Raw genomic sequence first — 25843 nt, 5'->3', positions numbered from 1 at the left:
TTGGTTTGATGAATGGATTAGTCAACTCTAATGAAATTCCATTTATAGTTTGGGGAATTGGGGATTCTTAGCCCATCTTAGAAAATTATATATGTCGGCCTTGAATGGCTGGCATCCCCAGTTGCTGTATGGAGATGTTTGGAGAAGTTCTTTTAGGCCCTCCATTATAGTCCAAAGCCTGATTATTGTGCCCTAAGTTAGATTAGCTGGGCTTCACTTGAGCTTGGTCAACACTTTGAGCCTTTTCGGCTTTGCCCAGCTCTGTTCGAATTTGACCTTTTCGTTTATTTATCTGGCTCCAAGTATATACTGCGCTGGTTCAAAGGGGAGTCTCAGATTGAGAAGCCTTAGTCAGACATGTTCTGTTGAGTTGAATTTGACTAAATCTTAGCCTGCATGGTCAGTCTGAATTGCTTACGTCTTGGGCTATTAAAATTTTTTGATTGGGTTGGACAAATTAATCTTTAGAGGGTCCTTTTCAAATGTATTTTTTTAATAATGCATGAATCACCTGGATCACATGTAATTTTTTCTAACTTAGTTTTGATGAAAAGTCTATCCTCTTCCACACCGACTAGCCCATGGGCCACCGTATTAATCATTTTACTGAAAGTTTTTCTCTAAATCATGTTGCGGGAATTTCTTTCAAGCTGGTTTATAAAAATGTCACGTGACCCTTTGCATTTGAGAAACACATGTTTTTTTAATTAGCAATAACAAAATTAGAAGAAATTTTATTAAAAAGAAATGTGTTTCTCACATGTTAGTTTAAAGCATATATTTCTCATAGTTATGCATGACATCTAATCTAATCTAATGTAATATCTAATATAATCTAATCATATATTCATCATATATATATATAGCCAAGTTTTGGCTTATAGAGTGTGTACAATTGCGACACATGTCCTCAACCAGTTCTATTAGAAAGTACTTAGAATTGTGACACATGGCGTTTTAGATGTTAGCATTTTAGTGAGACAATTAAAACATAGGCGTTTTATTTGTAATGCATTGAATTGTCTAAATGAAGAAAACAAAAGGTTTTCAAATTCTCTCTTTTTCTATGTTTATCTAATTTTATTTTCATATTCTATTGCTTTATGTTTATATCTCAATATGAGACAATTAAAACTCATATATATATATATATATATATATATATATATATATATATATATAAGCCAAGTTTTAGCTTAGAGAATGTGTAGAATTGTGACACGTATCCTCAACCAGTCATATTATAAAGTACCTAGAATTGCGACACGTGGCATTTTAAATGTTAGCCTTTTAGTAAGACAATTAAAACATATGGGTTTTATTTGTAATTCATTAAATTGTTTAAATGAAGAAAACAAAAGGTTTTCAAATTCTCTCTTTCTCTCCCTTTATCTAATTTTATTTTCATCTTCTATTGCTTTATGTTTATATCTTAATATGAGACAATTAAAACGTATAAGTTTTATTTGTAATATATTTAATTGTCTTAGTGAAGAAAACAAAAGGTTCACAAATTCTCTTGCCTAGAATTGCGACACATGGCGTTTTAGATGTTAGCCTTTTAGTGAGACAATTAAAACATAAGAGTTTTATTTGTAATGCATTAAATTGTCTAAATGAAGAAAACAAAAGCTTTTCAAATTCTCTCTTTTCATCTTCTCTTGCTTTATGTTTATATCTCAATGTGAGACAATTAAAACGTATAGGTTTTATTTGTAATATATTTAATTATCTTAATGAAAAAAACAAAAGGTTCACAAATTCTCGTCCTCTCTCTCTCTCTCTCTCTCTCTCTCTCCTTTTCTTTTTATCTTCTCTTTCTTTCTCTTTATATTATTTGGAATGCATTTAATTGATATCTTAATGAAGAAAATAAAATGTTCTCTTTATTTAATTTTCTTTTTATCTTTTCTTACTTTATGTTTATGTCTCAATGTGAGACAATTAAAACGTAGGGGTTTTATTTTTTTTTTTGAATTAGAATTGGTAACTTTTATTGACTTAAAGTCGAGCCTTGCTCAGAGTGGACAATTTCCAGGATACATAAAGGAAAATTATCAAGCCAGAATATTTCCTGATCTATTGCTAATGCCAGTTTGGCAAGACTATGAGCAACCTTGTTACCATCACGTGGAGTATGGCTAGCCCTCCATTCCAAACAGCGCCCCAGTAGATTTTTTGCATCTTGTAGAATCTGTCCATAATTACCAAGCCAGCCGCCTTCCATATTAAGAACACTTACGACTTCTAGCGCATCCCCCTCTAGGATAACCTGTCTCAGGTTCAACCTAAGTGCAACGTCGGCTGCAAACCAAGCTGCTAAAGCTTCGGCTGTTCCAGGGTCTGTGAGTATAGGCTTGGAAGCACACAACGCAGCTAGCATCATGCCATTATTTGAAATGCATTTAATTGATATCTTAATGGATAAAACAAAAGGTTCCCAAATTGTCTCTTTCTCTTTATTTATTTTTCTCTTTTCTTCTCTTACTTTCTATTTATATCTCAATGTTCCTTTGTAAATTTCACACTCAATTTAGGAAAAAGCCGAGAGGGAGGGAGAGTGAGAGTTTCCAATAGTTGTTTCTCAATGAAAAATTATACTACAGTTCTTTTATTTCTTTTCCTTTTTTTTGCTAAAACATTTATTTTCCATTATATTAGTATTGTCATTTTGTATGTTTACTTTCGGTGCTTATGTTCTTCCATTTTTGTTTTTGTCCCATATATATATATATTTTAAAAAATTTTCTGCTTTTACTTTCTATTTATATCAATCAATTCTGGAAAAGCACAAGAGAGAGAGAGAATTTCTATTCTTTTTTTCTCAATGAAAATTTATATTACAGTTATTTTCTTTATTTATTTATTTTTTCCTATAACAGCTCTTTTCAATTTTCCAATCGTTGTTTCTCAATGAAAAATTATACTAAAGTTCTATTTATTTATTTATGTCTCAATGTTCCTTTGTAAATTTCACACTTAATTCAGGAAAAAGATGAGAGGGAGGGAGAGTGAGAGTTTCCAATAGTTGTTTTTCAATGAAAAATTATACTACAGTTCTTTTATTTATTTTTTTATTTTTTTATTTTTTTTGCTAGAACAATTATTTTCCATTATATTAATATTGTCATTTTATATGTTTATTTTCAGTGCTTATGTTCTTCCATTTTGTTTTTGTCCCCTATATTTTATTTTCTATTTTGTTTTTTGCTTTTACTTTCTATTTATATCAATCAATTCTGGAAACAGACAAGAGAGAGAGAGAGAATTTCTATTATGTTTTTCTCAATGAAAAATTATACTACAGTTATTTTTTTTCTTTATTTTTTTTCCTATAACAGTTCTTTTTAATTTTCCAATAGTTGTTTCTCAATGAAAAATTATACGACAGTTTTTTTTTTCTTTGTTTTTTTTTTTTTTTGTTTTGTTTTGCTAGAATAGTTATTTTCAATTATATTAATATTTTTATATTTTTCGCTTTTTATTTATTTATTTTTTTTTTTTTTTATCTTTACTTCCGGCGCTTACGTTCTTTCATTTTTTGTTTTTGACCCTTATTTTTTTTTTCCTTCTAATTTATATATTATTTTTTTTATTCAAATGATTAATTTACATTGAATTCAGGAAATATTAATAATGAGAGAGTTTCTTTTCATATAAACTCAATTTTTTTAATATATTTCACTCTCAATTTTCTAATCGTAGATTTTTTTATTTTTTATTTGTCTTTGTTTTCCTATATCTTAAAATTAGTTTCTTTTACTTTTATATATGTGAAGGATGGTTGAAAAATATATATATTTATTTTTCATTATATTAGCATTGTCATTATATATATATATTATCTTTATTTTCATGCTTATGTTCTTCCATTTTTGTTTTTGTCCCTTATATATATATATATATATATATATATATATATATATATATATATATTTTCTATTTTTTTTCTTCTTTTACTTTCTATTTATATCAATCAATTCCGGAAAAAGACAAGAGAGAGAGAGAGAGATTCTATGAGAGTTTCTATTAATTGTTTTTCAATGAAAAATTATACTACCGTTATTTTCTTTCTTTATATATATTTTTTTTCCTATAACAGTTATTTTCAATTTTCCAATCGGTTGTTTTTCAATGAAAAATTATTCGACAGTTTTTTTTTTTTTTGCTAGAATAGTTATTTTCAATTATATTAATATTTTCGTTTTTTTATCTTTATTTCCGGTGCATATGTTCTTCCATTTTTTTTTTACCCTTATTTTTTTTTTCTAATTTATATATATTTTTTATTCAAATGATTACTTTTCTTTTGTAAATTTTACATTGAATTCATGAAATAATAGTGAGAGAGTTTCTTTTCGTAGAAACTCAATTTTTCCAATATATTTCACACTCAATTTTCCGATTGTAGATTTTTTTTTGCCTTTGTTTTTCTGTCTTAAAATTAGTTTCATTTACTTTTATATAAGTGAAGGATGGTTGGAAAAAAAAAAAAAAATCTATTTGACAAAACCTTTTCTAATATTTGTGGATTTCATTGGAACTGAGCAAAATATAGAAAAAAATAGTTCTTTTTTTTATTATTATATTAGTATTTTTCATTTGTTTACATTTTTTTTTTGTCCTTAATTTCTATTATAATTTATATATTATTTTTCATTCAAATTTTATTTAATACAAGTTACAAATTTTCTTTTGTAAATTTAATTGACTTTTGTTGTTCATTTTTGTTTTTGGGTGTTCCAATATTCATGCCACTGTTTTTTTTGAGAAGTGGTATCATTGTTGGAATATAATAATTAATCAATCATCTTCTATAATTGATTAATCTAGGTTTTTATTTTGAATTTTTTTTTTTCCTTTATATTTCATGTTAAACTACATATATGGGAACAAATATTTAACACCTTTCAATTTATAAGAACTAAAATTTATGAATTTTTAAATTTATTGAATATGAAGACAAGAAGATGAAGACAAGAAGGCGTTGCTGGAGCAATTGGCTGAAATCTTGCGCTATTGGAGGAAGCCTTTGTGAAGTGTAGCAAGGGAAGGGTTTTCTTTGGTGGAGATCAAATTGGGTTCTTGGATATTGCTTTTGGGTGCTTCTCGGGCTGGCTCGGTTTGTTCTACCAATTGAATGCGAAAGGGGTTGTTGCCAATTGAAATGGAGAAAGTGCCTTTGATCATGTGTTTTCGTGTATACTGTTATTTGGTGAAATAGCTGATGTTTCTATTCTTTGTTGGAGGCCGTAAAATAGACCTTACCTAATATGTCAATACAGCTGTAAGATAAACATTAATTTAATAATTTTAATTTCACTATTAATTTGAATGATTGAATAAACTTTAATATCCGTACGATTGTTTATTTTGTTGTTTAATGTTTATAAACTTTGATTGTCTCTTACAGGGTCGTAATTTAACTTGAAAATTTTAAGTTTATGAATCATCAAAGTTTAAAGCTATTGATTCATTCTTCAAAAACAAAGAAGCCAACATTTCAAAAAGTAATACACCATTATATTTTACTGCCGAAACTTCAAATCCCAATAAACGTTATCTTAAATCTTAAATCTCTAAGAGACCTTAATTAAAGTGCAGTTGTAGACACTTTTTTTTTTTTTTTTTGTATTTCTGTCTTTTTGATATAGTGCCGACATGCTACATTTTTAATATATCAATTTGAGCACATATTTATGAATTTTTACAGATATTTTTTTGTGATGTACATATTGTGTGAATTACCAAATTTTTAGGGTGAAAAAAAGTTTTTAGAACGCTAAAAAAAATTTGAACGGCACTACCAATATAAATTGTGTGACTGTATCACATGTCAGAATATTATAACACACGGACACGGGGGTCGGCAATTATGGAAGTTTATTAAGATGACGCAAGTGGTGATGGTACTGGGAATGGCCCACGCTGTTGCCCTTGAGAGATACGGTTCCAACCAGTCAACGATACAGCAATCGTGGTCGGAGGATGAATTTTTTGGCTGTAAGATTACCCATTTACGTGCACTGATGTTTCGTTTGCTTGTTTGTTTCCTTGAGTGGATGTGCATTATTTGTGGCCGATCTTGCACAACATGTGGAAAGGGTAAATTCAGTAAAGATTAAGACTCACCTTACCAGGAACAGTCAAACTAAGATCGTGTCAGATGGCCCATTGGGTGACGGCTGACCCTCTACTAATTGCAAACGAATCCTCTTTATTTTGAAATGCAGATGAACTCGTTGGTTATTTTTTAGGGACAAAATTATTCATCAAAAATGAAATTACAATTTTGGTCCTCAAGTGACTCCTGAAAGGAGTCCCATTTCCTAATAATTGACGTGATCACTCTAGAAAATGCCCCATATGGTTGGTTTGTAGCGGCTTTAGAGCATTTACATTGAAATTTGGTTACAAAAATTAATAAACAGTTATATGGGAGTATTGTAACTCACCAAATGTAATATATATGCTCTGGAAGAGCCGAAGAGGTATTCACATATATAGTTATATAAGTCCTCGAGAGGTAGTTCAATCGGTTAGGACCACGCCTAATGAAGCGATGGTCACTAGTTCGAATCTCCCTCCTCCCTCTTGTGTGGACATATCAAAATATATATATATATATATATATATATATATATATATAAAAGTGCTTTGAAAAAAAAATATATTTAAAATAAAAAAGAAAGAAAAAAAATAACACTCACGTACAGCCTTATTTCTCCTGTAAATTTTATACTACTCTAAATTAAACCTTGTGACATTTTTCCAATGTGCGATTGCATTATAAAGCAATAGTTAATTTGTTAGGCGGATTAGTGTGAAATTAGCACATTTAATTAAATTGACGTTTACCAACCATAGTTGTCCATGTCTCACATGCTTAAACAATCATAGTTGAGAAAATAAAAAAGAACGAAAAGACCGTGACTACTTGTGCTGATTTATATTTGGCTACCCACAAGATGACTAGCGTTTCACCCGTAAATTAATTAGTAAGGCTAGTTAGTGTATTTTTATTCAGAAGTCGTGATTTAATTATTAATTTTTTTGTATAATAAGAATTAATTGGGCATGTGGATATATGGACGTGTGGCTATTGAGCGTGAGACGGTCGCTCTCAGCGAATAATTAGAAAGTAAAAACGCAAATGATATCCACCGTAATGATTCACAAGAGATATCAAATATCAATCAACTAGATAAAATAAGTAAAAGTATATTGACCAAAATACTGACCAAACAAAATTCCAAAAAATTAGCTTGACGAAAGAGAAAGAGAGGCGACCATGATCAACGTATTTTCATGTAACGAGAGACGTGAGCCATGACGACATAGGACTCCAACCGACCCATTCTTCTATGAATAAAGTTTTTCTCTAAATTAGGTTGGAAGAATTTTCTTAAATCTAATTTATAAAAATGACACGTGTTCCTTAAACATGTGAGATGTACATATTTTTTAAAAAATATAAATAAAATTAAAATAAATTTTATTAAAAATTCATGTATATTTTACATGTTATTAAAAAAATGAACAAATATTACTTTTATAAATTAGATTGAAGACAATTATTTCAATCTAGTTTAAAAAAAAACTTTGTCCTTTCTTCTATCATCATCAGTCATTCGGGTAGTGTGCCAATAGCCTGACCTGGATAGTGAAATTCCCACATTTGACTCATTTGGGTGTGTGAAGCCGTGAAGTGATAGACGTTAAGGTACCGGCCGGCGGTGACTTCGGTTTGCGTGTGATTCTTGGCTGGTTTAATTTCTTTTTCAATAAATGATTTTCTAAATAAATGTGTCCTATCATATGGTGGTTCAGTTTCTTTTTTTGGCGGCGAGTGGGATAAGTCATAAGTACGATGGTTCAGTTGTTTAATTCAATTTGAATGCTTCCCCTTGATTGGTTTTTTTTAAATCATTTTTCGATGCATTACTTTTTTAACGCCTATGTGGCTCTCATTGGGTCTGATGTGGGAACTTTGTTTGTTTTTTAATGTTCTACTGTGTGTACTCGTCTTCCATTCTCTCCCTCGTGGAGAGTTTGAATGATTAAAAAGGTCTGGTTTTGGTTGATCTTTGAGCATCACACTAATCATAATAATAATAATAATAATAATAATAATATCAGAGATTTATGCTATTTTTTTTTTTAACGCATTGATAATCAAAATCAAGATTTTCTTCTTGCTATTCTTTTTTTTTTTTTTTTAACATGTTTCCGATCTACGTTTGGAAAGAGATTTGAATATGTTTATGTTTTGTTTGTGAAATTGAAACACCAAAAAGATAATAATTAAGTATTGAACCATATGTGCAACAATGTATTTCATTGCGTTAAATATTCAATGAATTGTTTTATTTTGTATTCATCATAACAATGATTTTGTTCGCTTTGCTCGGTATATTTTTTGGAATGTTCAGAATTATATAAATTTTATTTCTATTGAAATATAATAGGTGTCACACTAGCGGAGATTCATGCTAATTTTCTATTAATTTTTTGATAATCAAAATTTAGGTTTTCTTGCTATTTTTATGTTAATATACTTATTTAATTTTAAACTACTCCTATGAGAGAACAAAGATTTTTACATGTTTTAATTTATATGGTTCGTGAAAATTTATGGTTGAGTTGTTTTACATTTGAATGTTTTATGAAATATTTGTTTGGTTTACTAAACATATTTTGGAAGTAATTTTTCTGCTTTTAAAAGCAAAACAAAGCCAAATTTTATTTGATCGTTGTACAAAAAATGCATTGAACTAGATGTGAGAGGATTCTTCAGGTATTGTTTAAAAGAAAAGAAAACTTTATTTGACTGTTGTCTAGAAAAGCCAACTTTTATTTTAATTTTTTTTTGAAACACCAAATATTTGGTAATTAAGCAATAAACCTAATGTGAGATGCATTATTTGATTGCATTAAATGTTGAGTGAAAGATTTTGTTTTATTTTGTATTTTTTTTATAAAAAATCAGTATTTTTTTTGAATGTTCAAAAGTATATGTTTTGTTTTGTTTTTGTTTTGTTTTTTTTTTTTTTTGAACATTTTGAACTTCATTCATCATCAACAAAGTAATCTAGAGCGTAGGAACTCTAAACAAAACAAAAGCGTTACACTCTAAGTACTAAGAGCACGAAATAATATGAATTACAACATCATGGATGTCTTCCGGGATTTCTTCAATCCATACTTTATTCATGACCTGTTTTATTTGTATTGAAATATAATAGGTATCTCACAATAATAATATCATATATTCTAATTTTCTATTCATACTTGGATAATTAGAATCCAGTTTTTATTTTCTATATATTTTATGAATACTTATTTTAATTTTAATATAGTCATAGGAGGACAACGATTTTAACATATCTTAGTTTATATAGATTAAACTAAAATCAATGGTCTTATGTTTTCATTCATTTGATTTTTTTTTTTTTTAGTTTGTGCGATTTACTCAGATTTTTAAGCTTTTTTAGAATTGTTTTTTCAACTTTTGAAAGCAAAAGAGGGAAAAATTTATTTAATTATTGTACAAAAAATGGAATAGAAAATCTTTTGAAAGACGAAAGAGATAATTTAACAATGAATCAGTCAACCAGATGTGAATCATAGTAAAATATATATAAATGATAAATCGGCTAGAGACCACGTCTCATAAAGTGAAAGTCATTAGTTCAAATCTCTCTTCCCTCTCTTATGTAAACATGTCAAAATATATATATATATATATATATATATATATATTTGAGTACTCGACATTCTATCTTAGAAAAAAACAAAAAACAAAAAACAAAAATATAAAAGAAGAAAGTTGGGATTGAATCCTATGCTCAGACGATCACACATAACAACAACGAAACAAAATAGTAGCCTATCTATGACAATTTATCTCTTGACAGTACTTGTTTCATGTCATTTTCTCTTATAATTTTTAAAAAGAAAATTTTATACCAAAATAAATACCAGGGGCCCAGTTGTAAAAATCTCGAGATTTGTGCCTAATATAACATCTTCATTTGCCTATTATAGCATCTTCATACCACAGCTGCACATGTTAACATGCTCCAAAATCACAATCGGAGACATATATTTGTTCATTTTCAGTTTTTAGTATTTTGCGGTAAAATCTCATCATTTATTGGTGATTTTGTAGTGAGATTTAACTGCCCCTTGATATTTACAGCAAGAACCGACCGACTCATGGTATTTTGCAGCGAGATTCAACTACTCTTAGTATTTTGTGACAAGATCCAACTATCTCTCGATGTGTTGCCGCAAAATTCGACCACCCTAAAGATTTATGGCGAGATTCAACCATCCCACTATCAATTATATTTGTTTTCAGACAAACTGAAGGTAGTTACTCCATCAGCTTGCGGGAGGATGTTAAAATGACAAAAGACACAATATTTCAGATGCCGACTCAGCAATCCAACAGCCCCATCTTGTCCAGAAATCTTGCATCAAACTAGCTACACAATCCCACAGCTCCAGCTGACTCAAGTCCAAGCAAGTCTCCATTGACTTCCGTGATTCACTCTTCCAGCTTGTTTATAAATGAGAATGAAACTCTCTGGCCTATGCTTTTGTAAGTTAAAGTTAACTAAATAGAGCTTCTTCTTATACCGCCTTGTTCTCTTCTTTTGGTGTAGCATTGCCAGTATGAGCTTATTTTTTATTATTCAAATAAAAAAATTATCTATTTCATACAAAATATTTTTATTTTTTTCTCACATTTTTACTTTTTTTTTCAGTCCACTTTTTCAATTACACCCCTCTGCCAAATATAGCCGTTATCTCTGCACTCTCTTGTAAGAGCTTTTCTATAAATGAGAATGAAACTCTGCACTCTCTGCTTTGGTAAGTTAAACTCTTTCAGCCACACCACGATTCCACATAGCCACCTCTCAGTTTTCCACAATGGCTGCCGCTGCCGCCGCCACCGCCACCTCCACATCAACTACTGCCACCGCCTTCTCCAAACCCTCGTCTCCTCTCTCTTCCAAATCCCTCATTTCCCGGTTTGCCGTTCCCTTTTACTGCATTCCCCAAAGCCACCCCTCTCCCCGCCGCTCCTCCGCCCTCCGCATCTCAAATTCTACCAAAGCAATCACCACCGAAATTCAGAAAATGCCAGCTGCTCCGGAAGTTTTCATTTCCCGATTTGCTCCCGACCAACCGCGAAAGGGATCTGACGTCCTCGTGGAGGCCCTGGAGCGCCAGGGCGTGACCTCTGTCTTCGCCTATCCGGGAGGCGCGTCTATGGAGATCCACCAGGCCCTCACGCGCTCCTTCATCATTCGCAACGTCCTCCCCCGCCACGAACAAGGCGGGGTCTTTGCTGCCGAGGGTTACGCGCGTGCGTCTGGGCTCCCCGGCGTCTGCATCGCCACCTCGGGCCCCGGCGCCACCAATCTCGTCAGCGGCCTCGCCGACGCCATGCTTGACAGCATCCCGCTAGTCGCCATCACCGGCCAGGTGCCCCGCTGGATGATCGGAACCGACGCATTCCAGGAGACCCCGATCGTGGACGTAACACGCTCTATCACCAAGCACAATTATCTCGTTCTCGATGTGCAAGACATTCCTAGAATCATGAATGAAGCTTTCTATTTAGCCCAATCGGGCCGACCCGGCCCGGTTCTGATCGATATACCCAAAGATATACAGCAGCAACTGGTGGTTCCCGATTGGAACCAACTCATTAGATTACCCGGGTACAATGCTAGGTTGCCAAAAGCGCCGAGCGAGGTGCATTTGGAGCAGATTGTTAGGTTAGTTTCAGAGTCGAAGAAACCCGTGTTGTATGTTGGTGGTGGGTGTTTGAATTCGAGCGAAGAGTTGAGGCGGTTTGTCGAGGTGACCGGGATCCCGGTGGCGAGTACTCTAATGGGTCTGGGCGCATTTCCCTTGACGGACGAGTTGTCGCTCCAGATGCTTGGGATGCACGGCACTGTCTATGCCAATTACGCCGTGGATAAGAGTGATTTGTTGCTTGCGTTTGGTGTTCGGTTCGACGACCGTGTGACGGGAAAGCTTGAGGCGTTTGCGAGCCGAGCTAAGATCGTTCATATCGATATCGATTCGGCGGAGATTGGGAAGAATAAACAGCCCCATGTGTCGGTGTGTGCAGATGTGAAGTTGGCATTGGAGGGGATGAATAGGATATTGGAGGGGAAAGGAAGTAAGCTTAAGCTTGATTTTTTGGAGTGGAGGGAGGAGTTGAAGGAGCAGAAAGTGAAGCATCCGTTGACTTTTAAGACTTTTGAAGATGCTATTCCTCCCCAATATGCGATTCAGCTTCTTGATGAATTGACCGATGGGAATGCGATCATAAGCACCGGTGTTGGGCAGCATCAAATGTGGGCTGCTCAGTTCTACAAGTACAAGAGGCCCCGACAGTGGTTGACGTCGGGGGGATTAGGGGCGATGGGTTTTGGATTGCCTGCTGCTATGGGAGCCGCAGTTGCAAAGCCCGATGCCGTCGTTGTGGATATTGATGGTGATGGAAGTTTCATCATGAATGTCCAAGAGTTGGCAACTCTTCGGGCGGAGAAACTTCCTGTTAAGATAATGATACTGAATAATCAGCATTTGGGCATGGTGGTGCAGTGGGAGGACCGGTTCTACAAGGCTAACAGGGCTCACACTTACCTTGGAGACCCGTCTAAGGAGTCTGAAATTTTTCCCAACATGTTGAAGTTCGCAGAAGCATGTAATGTACCTGCAGCCCGTGTCACAAAGAAGGAAGATCTCAGGGCGGCAATTCAGAAGATGCTGGATACTCCTGGGCCCTACTTGCTGGATGTGATTGTACCGCATCAAGAACATGTTCTTCCTATGATTCCAAGTGGTGGGGCATTCAAAGATATAATCACTGAGGGTGATGGGAGATCTTCGTACTGATTTCTTCTAGGAGCTGCGTTGTCTTTTGCTCGGACAATTATGTGAGAGTGCATCAGTATTGCTACAGGTCCTTCTTGTGTGGATTTATGTCCCTTCAAGAATGATGTGACTCTTAAAATCACCATTGGACTTATAATTAATCATTATTTAAATTTTAATCAAATGGTGATTTTAAAAGTCATCTCATTTTTAAAGGGACACAAAAGAGACTTATCAGATTACTCGACAGTGCACCTCTTGATCATGAATCTAAAGAAAGGTTTCTGTTTTCCCACGAAATATATGGCCTTTGTTTGTTAACTTTTGAAAAATTGTTTTGATGTTGTTTTTTTTGTTGTTGGTTAATGTTTTTGTTTTGACAAAGAGAAAACAAGAGAAAAAAGAAAAAACAAGAATTCTAACAAAAGAAAAGAAACCCACGCGCGAATTTAAGGTAACAATTTTGTTCTGGTTTTCGATGGTGGTGCATGGATATGTTAGAAGTTTGATCTTCCTGTTCAAGCCATAGCAGTGGGAAGTGAAACAATGTATATGTGGAATAAAATAATTTTTATGGAATAAACCGACCCCGCAGAAAGCGAAATCCGCAGGAGGATGATGATGATAGAAGTGGCTCGCATATTACCCAAGGGTGGAGATATTTGTGTGTGTGTGGCCAAAATTATTTATGAGTTAGATATATACTATAGACGATTGAAAAACTTTATCTCTGGAGAGCTGTATTTCATTTACTTATATAGAGATTAGAGCTTTACAAGAGTAATACAAGGAAAGTAAATATATGTATGAAATGTGTATAATACAAATGCAATAACGTATGTAACGTCTGTAAAATATTCATGAGAGTGATTTTAGGGGATGAGAATCATTTCTCAGCTGGACTGCTATAATCACGTTTAGCTAGAATTATGGTCTGAAGATTTCGTTGTTTTGGCTAATTGAAAAAGTAAAATGAGTTGTATCTGGTTTAGAATTTTTTAATCTCTAAAATTCTCTATTCTTAATAACGAATAAAGATTTTTTTGAAAAATAATATTCAAATGACATAATGAAAATGAATAACAAAAATACAAAGTGCTTTTAAAAAAAAAAAAAACGTAATTAAAACTAAAATTTAAATAAAAAAGGATAATATTTTTTTATAAAATAAAATAGATAATGGATGTAATTACAATCGGTGAATGCTCTATTGCTCTTATTCTAATTACAAGCTTAAGAAATTCGGCCTCTATTCCGTACACTTCTTCGGACATGTGCATAAGTCTGCAAATCCAGCCATAACGTTGGACAAGCAGCGGGTGCAGCTTCTGAGACAAGGCCAACTCTGAAATCTTACCCCAAATATTGGATTCAAAATGGGTTAGGAACCAAGCAGCTTTCTACCCCCAGCTTTACATCACAGATTCACAGATTACCAGCAAGGACACAAGATGGTATATTCTTCTTTTTTATTTATTTTATTATTTTTTTAACAATGGCTTTGTTAAGTTTATGTCCTTCTTGGGCTCATGGGAGAAAGCCAAGAATTTGGTTTGATGAATGGATTAGTCATCTATAATGAAGTTCCATTTATAGTGTGGGGAATTGGGGATTCTTAGCCCATCTTAGAAAATTATGTCGGCCTTGAATGGCTGGCATCCCCAGTTGCTGTATGGAGATGTTTGGAGAAGTTCTTTTAGGCCCTCCATTATAGTACTCCAATGTTAAATAGCACCTTTGGGTCCAAGTCTAGTGCTGGAACCAGTGCACAGAATTTAATTGATTCGCTGATGAGATTTTTTTTATTGAAATCTACATAGATACTTGGATATGACGCTCAAACAAATTGAGCTTTCTTTTGCAAAATTAAGGGTTTTAATGTGTTATGGATGCAACTATAGTTGTCATTACTGCATATGTATTAGATGCTTTCTGGATGTTATTCAGGTTACACATTTCAATGGCTGCTTTGTTGAGATCATATTGTGAACCTTTTCAAATTCAAAGGATGAGGCACTAGGTTTTTGCCCACTTTTATATCTGCTCATACATTATTCCGAACAGCTATAGTACAGAGTACGCTAAAATTTGTCACTCTGTCTGCAGCCTGAGCTAGTGTTCTACATATCTATTTGTCAATATATACAACTGAAGTTGTCTGTATATATGTTATGCATCGTGGAAATGGAATTCTCTTAGCCCTTCTCTTCAAATTGGTTTTGGTTCACAAGTAGTTCCAAGGGCCTTAAATGGATATTGATTCCCTTGTAGTGAGACTTTCTATAATAATATGTATAGATTTAATAGTCATATAAAAGTTTTCTAGAGAAGTTAAAGAGCAGTTACTGGGTTTTCATAATACCTCAATCTCTACTAGCACTGGGAATCCTGCAGGTGCTACGTTGTGAGAAATCACCATCAGTCAAGCTTTAACAAAAGGTTTCTCTACAGAAATCCAAGGAAAATTTAATTTCCATATTAACCTCAAGGGATTGGCCCAAGTGGTGAAGACCTTGGTCTTGAGGTATCATCCCTTCAAGGTCCAATGTTCAACACCTTATGGATGCAAATAATCCCTTGGGGCCACACCCCCCGGTGAAAAGCCAGCGATTTAACCAATTCCGTGTAAGGAAACTTTTGAAGACGCAGTGCACAAGATCGGAGTTTACTCTACAGGTTTGGGTCCAAATGGCCTTGCCTTGGAGAGGTTCCCCGACATTAAAAAAAAAATAATAATAATAAATAAAATAAAATTTAATTTAATTTAATTTCCATATTGATATTACTAGTCCGGTTTAAACATATTTAAATACATTGTCGATCAAGCCTCGTTAACTTGTTGCCCTGATTTGAGGTCGTGATAGCATCAAAATACTTTCCTCTCACTCATTGGCCTGTGATGAAGGCAAGCAGTCGTAGTGTCAAAGGATTTCTTTCTGACCAAGAGGCAAGTGATCATTGAAGCATTAGCATGTGTATTATCCAGACTAAACAACATGAAGTCTGGCTGGTGTTGTGCGAGATTCAACCTATCCTTCCCTACAACCAGTGTAGTTGCATCAAGCAGAACATGCCAGGAGTTCCGATGGGCTCCTGAAACCCAATGCATTGAATAACGAGTCCCATTTACGTTGACTGGATAAGAGAATAACCCTTTTGGGCTTTGCCTACACTTCCTCCTAAAATACTGGCTAAGCTGTGATCCCTTGATCTTCAAATCCAGCCAAGTCTCTGCTGCTAATATGACTTTGGATTCCTTTAAAGTAGCAAGCTCCCATATGCATGCAGTCTTCTTCTTCTTCCCCAATAATGGTCATGTAGTAGTCTCCCTTGAAGAAGGGGTGGCTCTCCCCAACTAACTTCATGGCATCCTGGTAGCTTAGAGTGAAGAGAACAAGGTAGTCATCATCAGATAATCCACAGTTCTTCAAAACCTTGTTTCGAGCTTGGATTTCGGGGACTGAGATAAAAGGTGGATTTCTTGGTGAGAATTTCAAGCAATCGTGATGGCTCCAACTGGGTCCTATCCAAGTCAGGATAAAATCTTCCAAAATACGGGTTCTGAGGGCTCCTCATCGATGCAAAGGGTGGAGAGATCTATCTTTTCTCCTTCAACTAGCCCGGCATACTGCGGGTACATTGCTAAGACATACTGTTCAACATATTGCATTTCTGTTGGCGTGATCGGGCCTGTCCATCTTATGTTAAGACCGCGCAATGATAGAGCTTCAGCTACGATGTGAGGAGGTATTACGATATTGGCTTTCTATTTTATTTCAAAAAAGAAGAAATCAAAACCCCAATCAGATAGACGTTATATTAGGTACCCTGAAAACTTTCTACATAACAGGAGATAAGAATATGAATAGTACCTTAACAACCTCACTTCTTGGTCTGGCATTTTCTGCAGGTGGTTTGTGTACAGAAGCAAAGTGGGACTTTTTATTATCACCTTCCTGATTTGTTGCCAAATTTTTTTATGAGAATCTTTGAATCTTTTATGCTATGAGAACTTTGTATGACAGAATTGAATATAACAACAAAGTATATGGTTTTGAATTATAAGCACTCACCTTTGATCCTGCAAGTGAAACAACCTGTCCTTCAGTGTTCCTTTCCATAGTATGTACTCTCCCCGACACTAAGCTTTGTTCATGGGCCAAATATGCAAGACTTAGGAGGATTTGAGGAAGAATATGTCAAAATATCAGGTGAAAAAAGAGAGGTAATACGAATTCAGGGACTTTCTGGGAATTAAATTCTTTTGTCAGCTCTCTCCTGTCAAAAAGAGTTGTTTAAGCTTCATAATACGAATTCAGGGACTTTCTGGGAAGCTCCTCTTGAAAAAGACTATGAAGCTTAAACAACTCTTTTTGTCAGCTCTCTCCTGTCTGATTTCCTCTGTTTGAGAATTTTCTACCTTGACTATGAATTATTAATAGGCAGGCGTGACCTTCACAATGTAACAAACTTGCAATGATCCACTGGCCATTGAAATGGGTAATAGACGGACAGACTCCTATAAAAAATGAAAAACATTGGAGAAAGTCATTGACTGAAAGTGCCCTGCGACTACTGAATAGAGCCTTCTTCAACTTCACTCATAACTACCAGTCTACCAGACTTTCCCCTTTCCCCTTCCCCGTATTGGATGGAAAAAAAGAAAGAAAAAAAAAGATTCAACTAATGACCCAATCTCGTAGAGACCCATGTCAGCATCCCCTTAAAAGACTGAAACACCAACCTCAGTTGTTCATATCGATATTGATTCAGCAGAGATTGGGAAGACTAAGCAGCGTCGTGTGTCGGCGTGTGCAGATGTGAGGCAGGCATTGGAGGGGATGAATACGGTATTGGAGGGGTAAGGAAGTAAGCTTAAGCTTGATTTTTCAGCGTGGGGGGAGCAGAAAGTGAAGCCGCATCCGTCGAGGGCCTTAAAGGCCCGCCACATTATCTAGTTTCACACATTGCACTAATTGACAAAGCCTGCTATAATGATACAAACTCAATTTTTATACGACTTTTGTATAACTGGGTTGATGAAGTGCCCGTAAACTATTAGATTTTTTAATAAAGGTTGATCTAATGGTTTATGAGCACTCTACATCAGCTCTACATCAGCTTAGTTATACAAGAGTTATATAAGAGTTGAATTTGTAGCATTGCTCATTTGATAATGCATATTTATTAAAGATACTATAGTACTATATCAAGCATATTACTAAGGATGGAGCTATTTTTGTGGGCGTTTTAGGCCACTTCATAAAAAAAATATTGAAATATTTCTTAAAAATTAGAAGTTCAAAGGAAAAAAAAAGGGAAAAATATAAAAAACCCCCCCCAAATTACCAGCTGTTTTCGATTTAGCCCATTAATGTTCCAAAAGTGATAAAGTAGCCCTCCAAACTACCAAACTATTGCATTTTGGCCACTCCGTTAGTCAAAACCGTCAGTTTGGACGAAAACTACAAAACGACGTCGTTTTGTTATAGGTAAGTTATTACAATGCCCTTTTATGAAAAAAAAAAAAAAAAAAAATTGGGAAAAATATAAAAAAGCCTAAACCCAAACTACCAGCCGTTTTCATTTTAGCTCCCTAATGTTCAGAAAATGATAAAGTAGCCCCTACAAAACGACTTCGTTTTGCAGTTTCCGTCCAAACTGACGGTTTTGACTAACGAAGTAGCCAAAATGCAATAGTTTGGTAATTTGGGGCTACTTTATCACTTTTGAAACATTAAGGGGCTAAATCGAAAACGGCTGGTAGTTTGGGGGGCTTTTTTATATTTTTCCAAAAAAAAAATAAATAGTCCCTCTAGCCATAATGTAAGTCCGGACACCAGGTTTGTGCCTCCCGCCGGTAACTTCTATCGTACCTCCATCAATGCCTTCCTAGCTTTTGTCGTTCTTCTTTTGGTTTGCTGTTACAGTGGTTTCTTTGTGGGGGTTCAGGAAGGCTTAGGCTCAGCAATTCTATAAATTATCGCCAACCAATCGATTTGTTAGTTTAACAATAAATGACGAGAATTACTGCAGAGGCTTGGTAATTACGTTTTCAATAAATTCATCGAACTTGTTAAATAAATGGTGATTTTAAATAATTGGTGATTTAACATAATGTTGAATTCAAGTCCTCCATTTCAATTAAATTGGATAGCTGGTGATTTAACAATAGCTTTGTTGAGTTTATGTCCTTGTTGGGCTCATGAAAGAAAGCCAAGATTGTGGTTTGATGAATGGATTAGTCTGCGGAATTGGGGATTATTAGCCCATCTAGAAACTGCTGTCGGCCTTGACTGGCTGGCATCCCCAGTTGCTGTGTATGGAGATGTTTGGTGAATTTCTTTTAGGCCCTCCATTATAGTACTCCAATGCTAAATAGCACCTTGGGTCCAAGTCTATTGCTGGAACCAGTGCACATAATTTAATTGATTCGCTGATGAGGTTTTTTATTGAAATCTATATAAATACTTGGATATGACGCTCAAACAAATTGAGCTTTATTTTGGAAAATTAAGGGTTTCAATGTGTTATGGATGCAACTATAGTTTTTGCCCACTTTTATATCTGCTCATACATTATTCCGAACAGCTATGGTAGACTGTATAAGAGTTTGCTAAAATTTGTGTCACCCTGTGTGCAGCCTGAGCTAGTGTTCTGCATATCTACTTGTCAATATATACAACTGAAGTTGTCTGTATATATGTTATGTATTGTGGAAATGGGATTCTCTTAGCCCTTCTCTTCAAATTGGTTTCTGGCCGACTAACCATTTGGTTCACAAGTAGTTCCTAGGGTCTTAAATGGATACTGATTCGAGACTTTCTATAATAATATGTATAGATTAGTCATATAAAAGATTTCCGGAGAAGTTAAAGACCAGTCACTGGGTTTTCGTAATACCTCAATTTCTACTGGGATTGGGAATCCTGCAGGTGCAACTTTGTGAGAAATCAACATCAGTAATGATCCTTCAAATGTCTCCATGGAATTCACTCTAATAAAAGGTTCTTTATCTACAGAAATCTAAGGAAAATTTAACGTCCATATCGCTAAAATATATTGATATTACTCGTCTGGTTTAAACGTATTTAAATACATTGTCGATCAAACCTCGTTAAATTGTTGCCCTGATTTAAGGTCGTGATAGCATCAAAGTACTTTGCTCTCACTCATTGGCCTGAAGCAGTCGTAGTGTCAAAGGATTTCTTTCTGACCAAGAGGCAAGTGATCGTTGACGGATTAGCATGTGTATTATCAAGACTACACAACACAAAGTCTGGCTGGTGTAGTGCGAGATTCAACCTATCCTCCCCTACAACCAGTGTAGTTGCATCAAGCAGAACATGCCAGGAGTTCCGATGGGCTTCTGAAACCCAATGAATTGAATTACGAGTCCCTTTTATGTTGACTGGATAACAGAATAACCCTTTTGGGCTGTATCTACACTTCCTCCTAAAATACTGGCTAAGCTGTGAGCCCTTGATCCTCAAATCCAGCCAAGTCTCTGGTGCTGATACGACTTTGGATTCCTTGAAAGTAGCAAACTCCCTTATGCAGTCTTCTTCTTCTTCCCCAATAATGGTCATGTAGTAGTTTCCCTTGAAGAAGGGGTAGCTCTCCCCAACCAACTTCATGGCATCCTGGTAGCTTGGAGTGAAGAGAACAAGGTACTCATCATCAGATAATCCACAGTGCGTCAAAACCTTGTTTCGAGCTTGGATTTCGGGGATTGAGATAAAACTTCCAGGAAAGGTGGATTTCTTGGTGAGAATATCAAGCAATCTTGATGGCTCCAACTGGGTCCTATCCAAGTCAGGATGACCGGTTCCAGAAGAGGGTGTGGAAGGATCTCTGAAGGTACCCCTTGGGGACTTCCCCCTATCTTCAAACATGGGTTCTGAGGGCTCCTCATGGATGCAAAGGCTAGAGAGATCTATCTTTTCTCCTTCAACTAGCCCGGAATATTGCGGGTACTTTGCTAAGACATACTGTTCAACATATTGCATTTCTGATGGCGTGATCGGACCTGACCATCTGAGGTCAAGACCATGCAATGTTGATATGGCTTCAGCTACGACGTGAGGAGGTATCACGATATTGGCTTTCTATTTTATTTCGAAAAAGAAAAAATCAAAACCCCAATCAGATAGACATTATATTAGGTGCCCTGAAAACTTTCTACATAACAGGAGATAAGAATATGAATGATACCTTAACAACCAAACTGGTTGTACTTCTGCCATTTTCTGCAGGCGGTTTGTGTATAGAAGCAAAGAGGGACTTTTTATTATCACCTTCCTGATTTGTTGTCAAATTGTTTTATGAGAATCTTTGAATCTCTTATGCAATGAGAATTTTGTATGACAGAACTGAAAATAGCAACAAAAGAATATGGTTTTGGAATTATAAGTACTCACCTTTGATCCTGCAAGTGAAACAACCTGTTGTTCAGTGTTCCTTCCCATAGTATGTACTCTCTCTGCCACTAAGCTTTGTTCATGGGCCAACTATGCAAGACTCAGGAAGATTTGAGGAAGAAGAAGTCAAAATATCAGGAGAAAAAAGAGAGGTAATACGAATTCACTTGCGAAAACACTCTCTTGCTGCGGAATTGGGTTTAGGATGGAAGATTTAGGGAATAATAGAATCTATGGCAGAGTGGACAGAAGAGAGAAGAAGAGAGAATAGAGAAGAACGCGCCAAACTGATCAAAACCTCTTGTTGCTGATATGGATTGGTGTGCTAGATAAACCAAAAGAAACAACTAGGAAGGGAGAAAAGAAGAGGATATGGAGGAAAAATCAAAGGCAGGTGTGTAGAGAAGTCTGAGCCAAACTCACTAAAGCATTGGTTATTGCAGATGAGGTTCTGAATGGTGGGGTATTAAAGATATTATAAGACTGGCTCTCTACATCCACAATGACAACAGCAATGTTTTGAAACAGTATACCATGACTCAGTAATAACACTTCTGTTAGCATAACCATGGTTTAGAATATAGATTATGTCTTCAAGTTTAGTATGTGTAACTTGATCATTGGCTAAGTTTATATGAGATTAATTCTTTTTTCTGGCTGGAATACCCACCCACTTAAAGATAGATGGTACAGAGTTGAATTTTAAATGAAATTATGAATTGATAACAACATAATACATATTTAATTGAAGATGAATTGTCACCTCTGAATTTTAAATTTTGGATGGAAGATGACCCTTGAGGGCGTTTGGTGGGAAGCAATATTAGACTGATTTGTTGGTAATTTTTTTCTATACAAAATTGAAATATTTTTATTGATTTTAGGCTTGTGGTCAGCCTATCATAAATCATAATGGGGTAAGGTGATTGAATTGCTATTTCTGTGAAGACATGGTCTAGTAATGACTTTAAGCCAGAATTATTTCCAGTAGCTGCTAGAGGTGAGTATGAATGTGCTCAAAAATTGATGTTGAATTGATTTTAAAGTATCTGAGATCTAGTGCCACCAGCTTTAGGGGAAAACTTAAGAGGATTAAAGTTATTGAAATTACTGTTGTATTGGTTGGACATGTAACAACTAGCTAAGGCACACCTATACTGCTCAAACATAGTTTTACTTCAAATTGGGTTGGCGGAACGGAAATTCCCATAACCCAATTTGCAGGAAAATTTTGTACATATTGTTCGGTATTGTCTCTAGTATCAAATTTAGCTGTATGTATTTGGAATTGATGCAAAGAATATGTATCCAAGCTCTTTTTTGGCACCAAATACTTGCAATCTCACTTGTCAAGATATTGACTTTTATTCATATTGAAAACAAAACTTTTAGAATAATAAGTTATCCTGCGACGTGAAGCAGTTGCAGCCCATTACAATATTTTTCAAAACCACCCACATTTTCGCTTCCCCCTGCTGTATGCTTGCTATGTGCAATGGCCGTTCATTCTTGGAAGAAAAAGAAAATAATGTTAAATGGGGTCAATTAGGCACGACTCTAGTTTTGTCTCTCTGCAGAAGAAACCAAAAACAATTGCTTTTGATTCGGCACAAACAATGTTGAGAGAGAGACAGGAAAGTATATGCTATCTTGGGATGCCTGAAGCAGCAGCTTACATATAGACAAGGTCACAAGAAGGAATTATTAATTATGGAAATAGACATTACAATTAAAATATATCCCTCAGCGCTTATAATAATATAATTAAAACAGTTCGTGGAAAACGTTAAGATTCCAGACCAGGAAGAGCATATCTGCATACGCACAGATGTACATTTCTGTTGAACCTAACTGCACTATGCCATAATTATAACCCTAGATCTTCGCTGTGGCAGGGAAAACTTCACTTACTTTCATGGCTTTAAAATAAGGACAGTTTTTCTCCAAACTAGATTGGAGAAATTTTCTTCAACCTAGTCTATAAGAATGACACGTGTCTATTTTTTTATTAACATGTGAGATAAACATGAGTTTTTAATAAAATTTATTCTAACTTTGTCTCTGTTATTAAAAAAACATATGCATCTCACAAGTTATTAAAAAAATAGATACATGTCATTTTTATAGACTAGGCTGAAAGAAATTCTTTCAACCCAGTTTGAAGGAAAACTGTCCTAAAAATAATAAATATCCCGTTTATATATATATATAAAAGTGAAAAAACCAACCCACAGCAAGTTGTAGGTCATCTTTTTCTTTTTCTTTTTCTTTTTTTCTTTTTTTTTTTTTCATTTTTCTCTTTTTTTTAAAAAAAAAATTAAGGATATATTTATATTTTTATAAATTTTAGAGGGGTATAAAGAGCATTTAACTTGTTAACTGTTTGAATGAACGAAAAATCCTAATGGTAAGGGGTGATTGAATGGCGTTGAAATATTCAATACCCATTTTGCAAATTTCTGAACTTTGGAGACAACACTGCAAAAGCCATGAAAGTGTTGCCGCGAAAAATAATTAATCATTCGGTCTAATTGTTCTTCCTAAGATCCAATCGGAACAGCTTCCTTCCCTTAGCTACGGGACTTTCCGGGAAGCTTCTCTTGAAAAGGACTATAAAGCTTAAACAACTCTTTTTTTTTCAGCACTCTCCTTTCTGATTTCCTTCTTTTGAGAATTTATTACCTTTCACTATGGATTATCCATAGGCAGGAGGAAAGAAATCCCTTTCACAATGGAAGAAGATGAATGATCCACTGGCCATTGAAAATGTGTAATAGACATACTCCTATATAAAATGAAAAGCATTGGAGGAAGCCATTGATTGAAAGTGGCCCTTCAACTACTGAATAGCCCTCTTCAACTTCACTCATAACTACCAAACGTGGTACCCAAAAAGAAAAGGAAGGAATGAATTAATGGCCCAATCTCCAATCACGTAGAGACCCATGTCAGCACCCCTTTATAATGATTGAAACACCAACCATTTCTGCGTTCTTTTTCACAGAGACATTAAAAAAAAAAAGTGTTAGCAATACGGACAATAAATGCGAGAAAGCTCTTTGAGGCTTACCTGCCCTCAATAAATTTTGGACAATTTGTCCATCTACTAAGGCAGGTGGGCTCTATAAGAATTCACTTATATTTTTTTGCCTAAATTACTAGTGATATGAATAAAAAACTACTGAAAATTCGAATCATTTCCTTCTCGAAGAGATACACATAGGCAGTTTTGATAGCCCATAAGCAAAATTGCAACCGCAGCAGCAATTAGGTGACAAGGTAACAACTCAAACAAAAGAAAAAGAAAACACTTGAAACAAAAGCAAACTGTTTCCTTCCTTCTCACTCTAAGAAGATATCAATGCCCAAGGGGCACCATCAGATTAACAACTCTGCATCATCAAAAACCCCCCCACTGCAAATGCCCTGTAAAAGAGGATGTGCTGGTAGCTGTGCTACTGCTGAAAGAAACAATGCCCCCAGAAGTGCCTCATTGCCGTCCTCTTGTAACTCCTCTGGTTCAATTTTCTTCTCAACAGAATCTACCAATTGATTACAAATATTTCAGAGGAAGGAAAAAGATGAACATCCCCATAAAGAAACTTCTCCCTGCACTTGTCCTGATCCTCTCAAGCTTCTCCATCATTAGATTTCTTTTAATCACCATCACTACTTCATCCAGCTCCACTCGGCTCCCTACTTTTTCCACTTTTTTTCAGCACACTCCATCACATGAGCCGGGCTCCTCAACAAAACAACCAAAAGCCATCACAGAAAAGGAATTTCATCTCCTATCAAATCTTGTTGCTCAAAAATCCCCCTGCAACCTCCTCATTTTTGGGCTTGAACCCAAATACCTGTACCTCTCACAGATCAATGCAGGCGGCACCACCGTCTTTCTAGAGGACGATGTCGGCAAGCTAGACAAAATCAAAGCCAATTCAAACAGCACCAAAACATACAAGGTTGAATACCAAACACCTGCAAAAGAGGCTTACAAGCTGCTCAAGCATGCCAGACAGAACCCGGCCTGTGAACCCGGCTCCGGACCGATTCAAGCATCAAAATGCAGGCTTGCATTGAGAAACTTACCACAAGAAGTGTACCAGCAAAAGTGGGATGTGATAGTGGTGGATGGGCCAAGCGGAGATACACCAGAGGCACCAGGTAGGATGGCAACAATCTATAGTGCTAGTATAATTGCAAGAGCTGGAAATACAACAGATGTAGCCATTCATGACGTCCATCGAATGATTGAAAAGTGGTTTTCTTGGGAGTTTCTGTGTGACGAGAACCTGGTTTCTTCCAAAGGGAATCTGTGGATTTTCAGGATTAGGGGTCAATTAAATTCTACTACATTTTGCTCTGCTAGACCTGTTGTGATAGAGTAGCAGCATTCTTTTTTCTCAGAGGTGCGAGTATAAAGTAACGATATACATTTAATTTTTTTTTTAGATGATATACATTTAATTACTTGGTATTTTTTTTAACCAAAACATGTGCAAATTGCGAAAACATGG

General features: G+C 35.1%; 3 protein-coding genes and 1 pseudogene across 3 annotated transcripts; 2 read left to right on the top strand and 2 right to left on the bottom strand.

The window, feature by feature from the left end:
• Nucleotides 1-10894: 10894 nt before the first annotated feature.
• On the top strand, nt 10895-12984 carry LOC132175953 (acetolactate synthase 2, chloroplastic-like). Its single transcript, XM_059588049.2, has one exon. It carries the CDS (start codon nt 10939-10941, stop codon nt 12922-12924), a length of 1986 nt encoding a protein of 661 aa, XP_059444032.2. The 5' UTR covers nt 10895-10938; the 3' UTR covers nt 12925-12984.
• Nucleotides 12985-15769: 2785 nt separating this feature from the next.
• LOC132173434 (uncharacterized) lies at nt 15770-17024 on the bottom strand (annotated as a pseudogene).
• Nucleotides 17025-19845: 2821 nt separating this feature from the next.
• Nucleotides 19846-21735, bottom strand: LOC132175974 (uncharacterized). The gene is made up of 3 exons (XM_059588073.2): nt 21324-21735; nt 21118-21204; nt 19846-21011 (listed from the first exon to the last, which is right to left on the bottom strand). The coding sequence occupies exons 1-3, from the start codon at nt 21369-21371 to the stop codon at nt 20076-20078; spliced, it is 1071 nt and encodes a 356-aa protein (XP_059444056.1). The 5' UTR covers nt 21372-21735; the 3' UTR covers nt 19846-20075.
• Nucleotides 21736-24623: 2888 nt separating this feature from the next.
• Nucleotides 24624-25843, top strand: LOC132176226 (glucuronoxylan 4-O-methyltransferase-like protein (DUF579)). Its single transcript, XM_059588371.2, has one exon. It carries the CDS (start codon nt 24797-24799, stop codon nt 25712-25714), a length of 918 nt encoding a protein of 305 aa, XP_059444354.2. The 5' UTR covers nt 24624-24796; the 3' UTR covers nt 25715-25843.

Source organism: Corylus avellana, chromosome 3 (genome assembly GCF_965113065.1).
Source record: "Corylus avellana chromosome 3, dhCorAvel1.hap1.2, whole genome shotgun sequence".
Taxonomy (NCBI): Eukaryota; Viridiplantae; Streptophyta; class Magnoliopsida; order Fagales; family Betulaceae; genus Corylus; species Corylus avellana.
The sequence above is the reverse complement of the archived record's forward strand: the minus strand, read 5'-3'. Positions and strand labels throughout refer to the sequence as shown.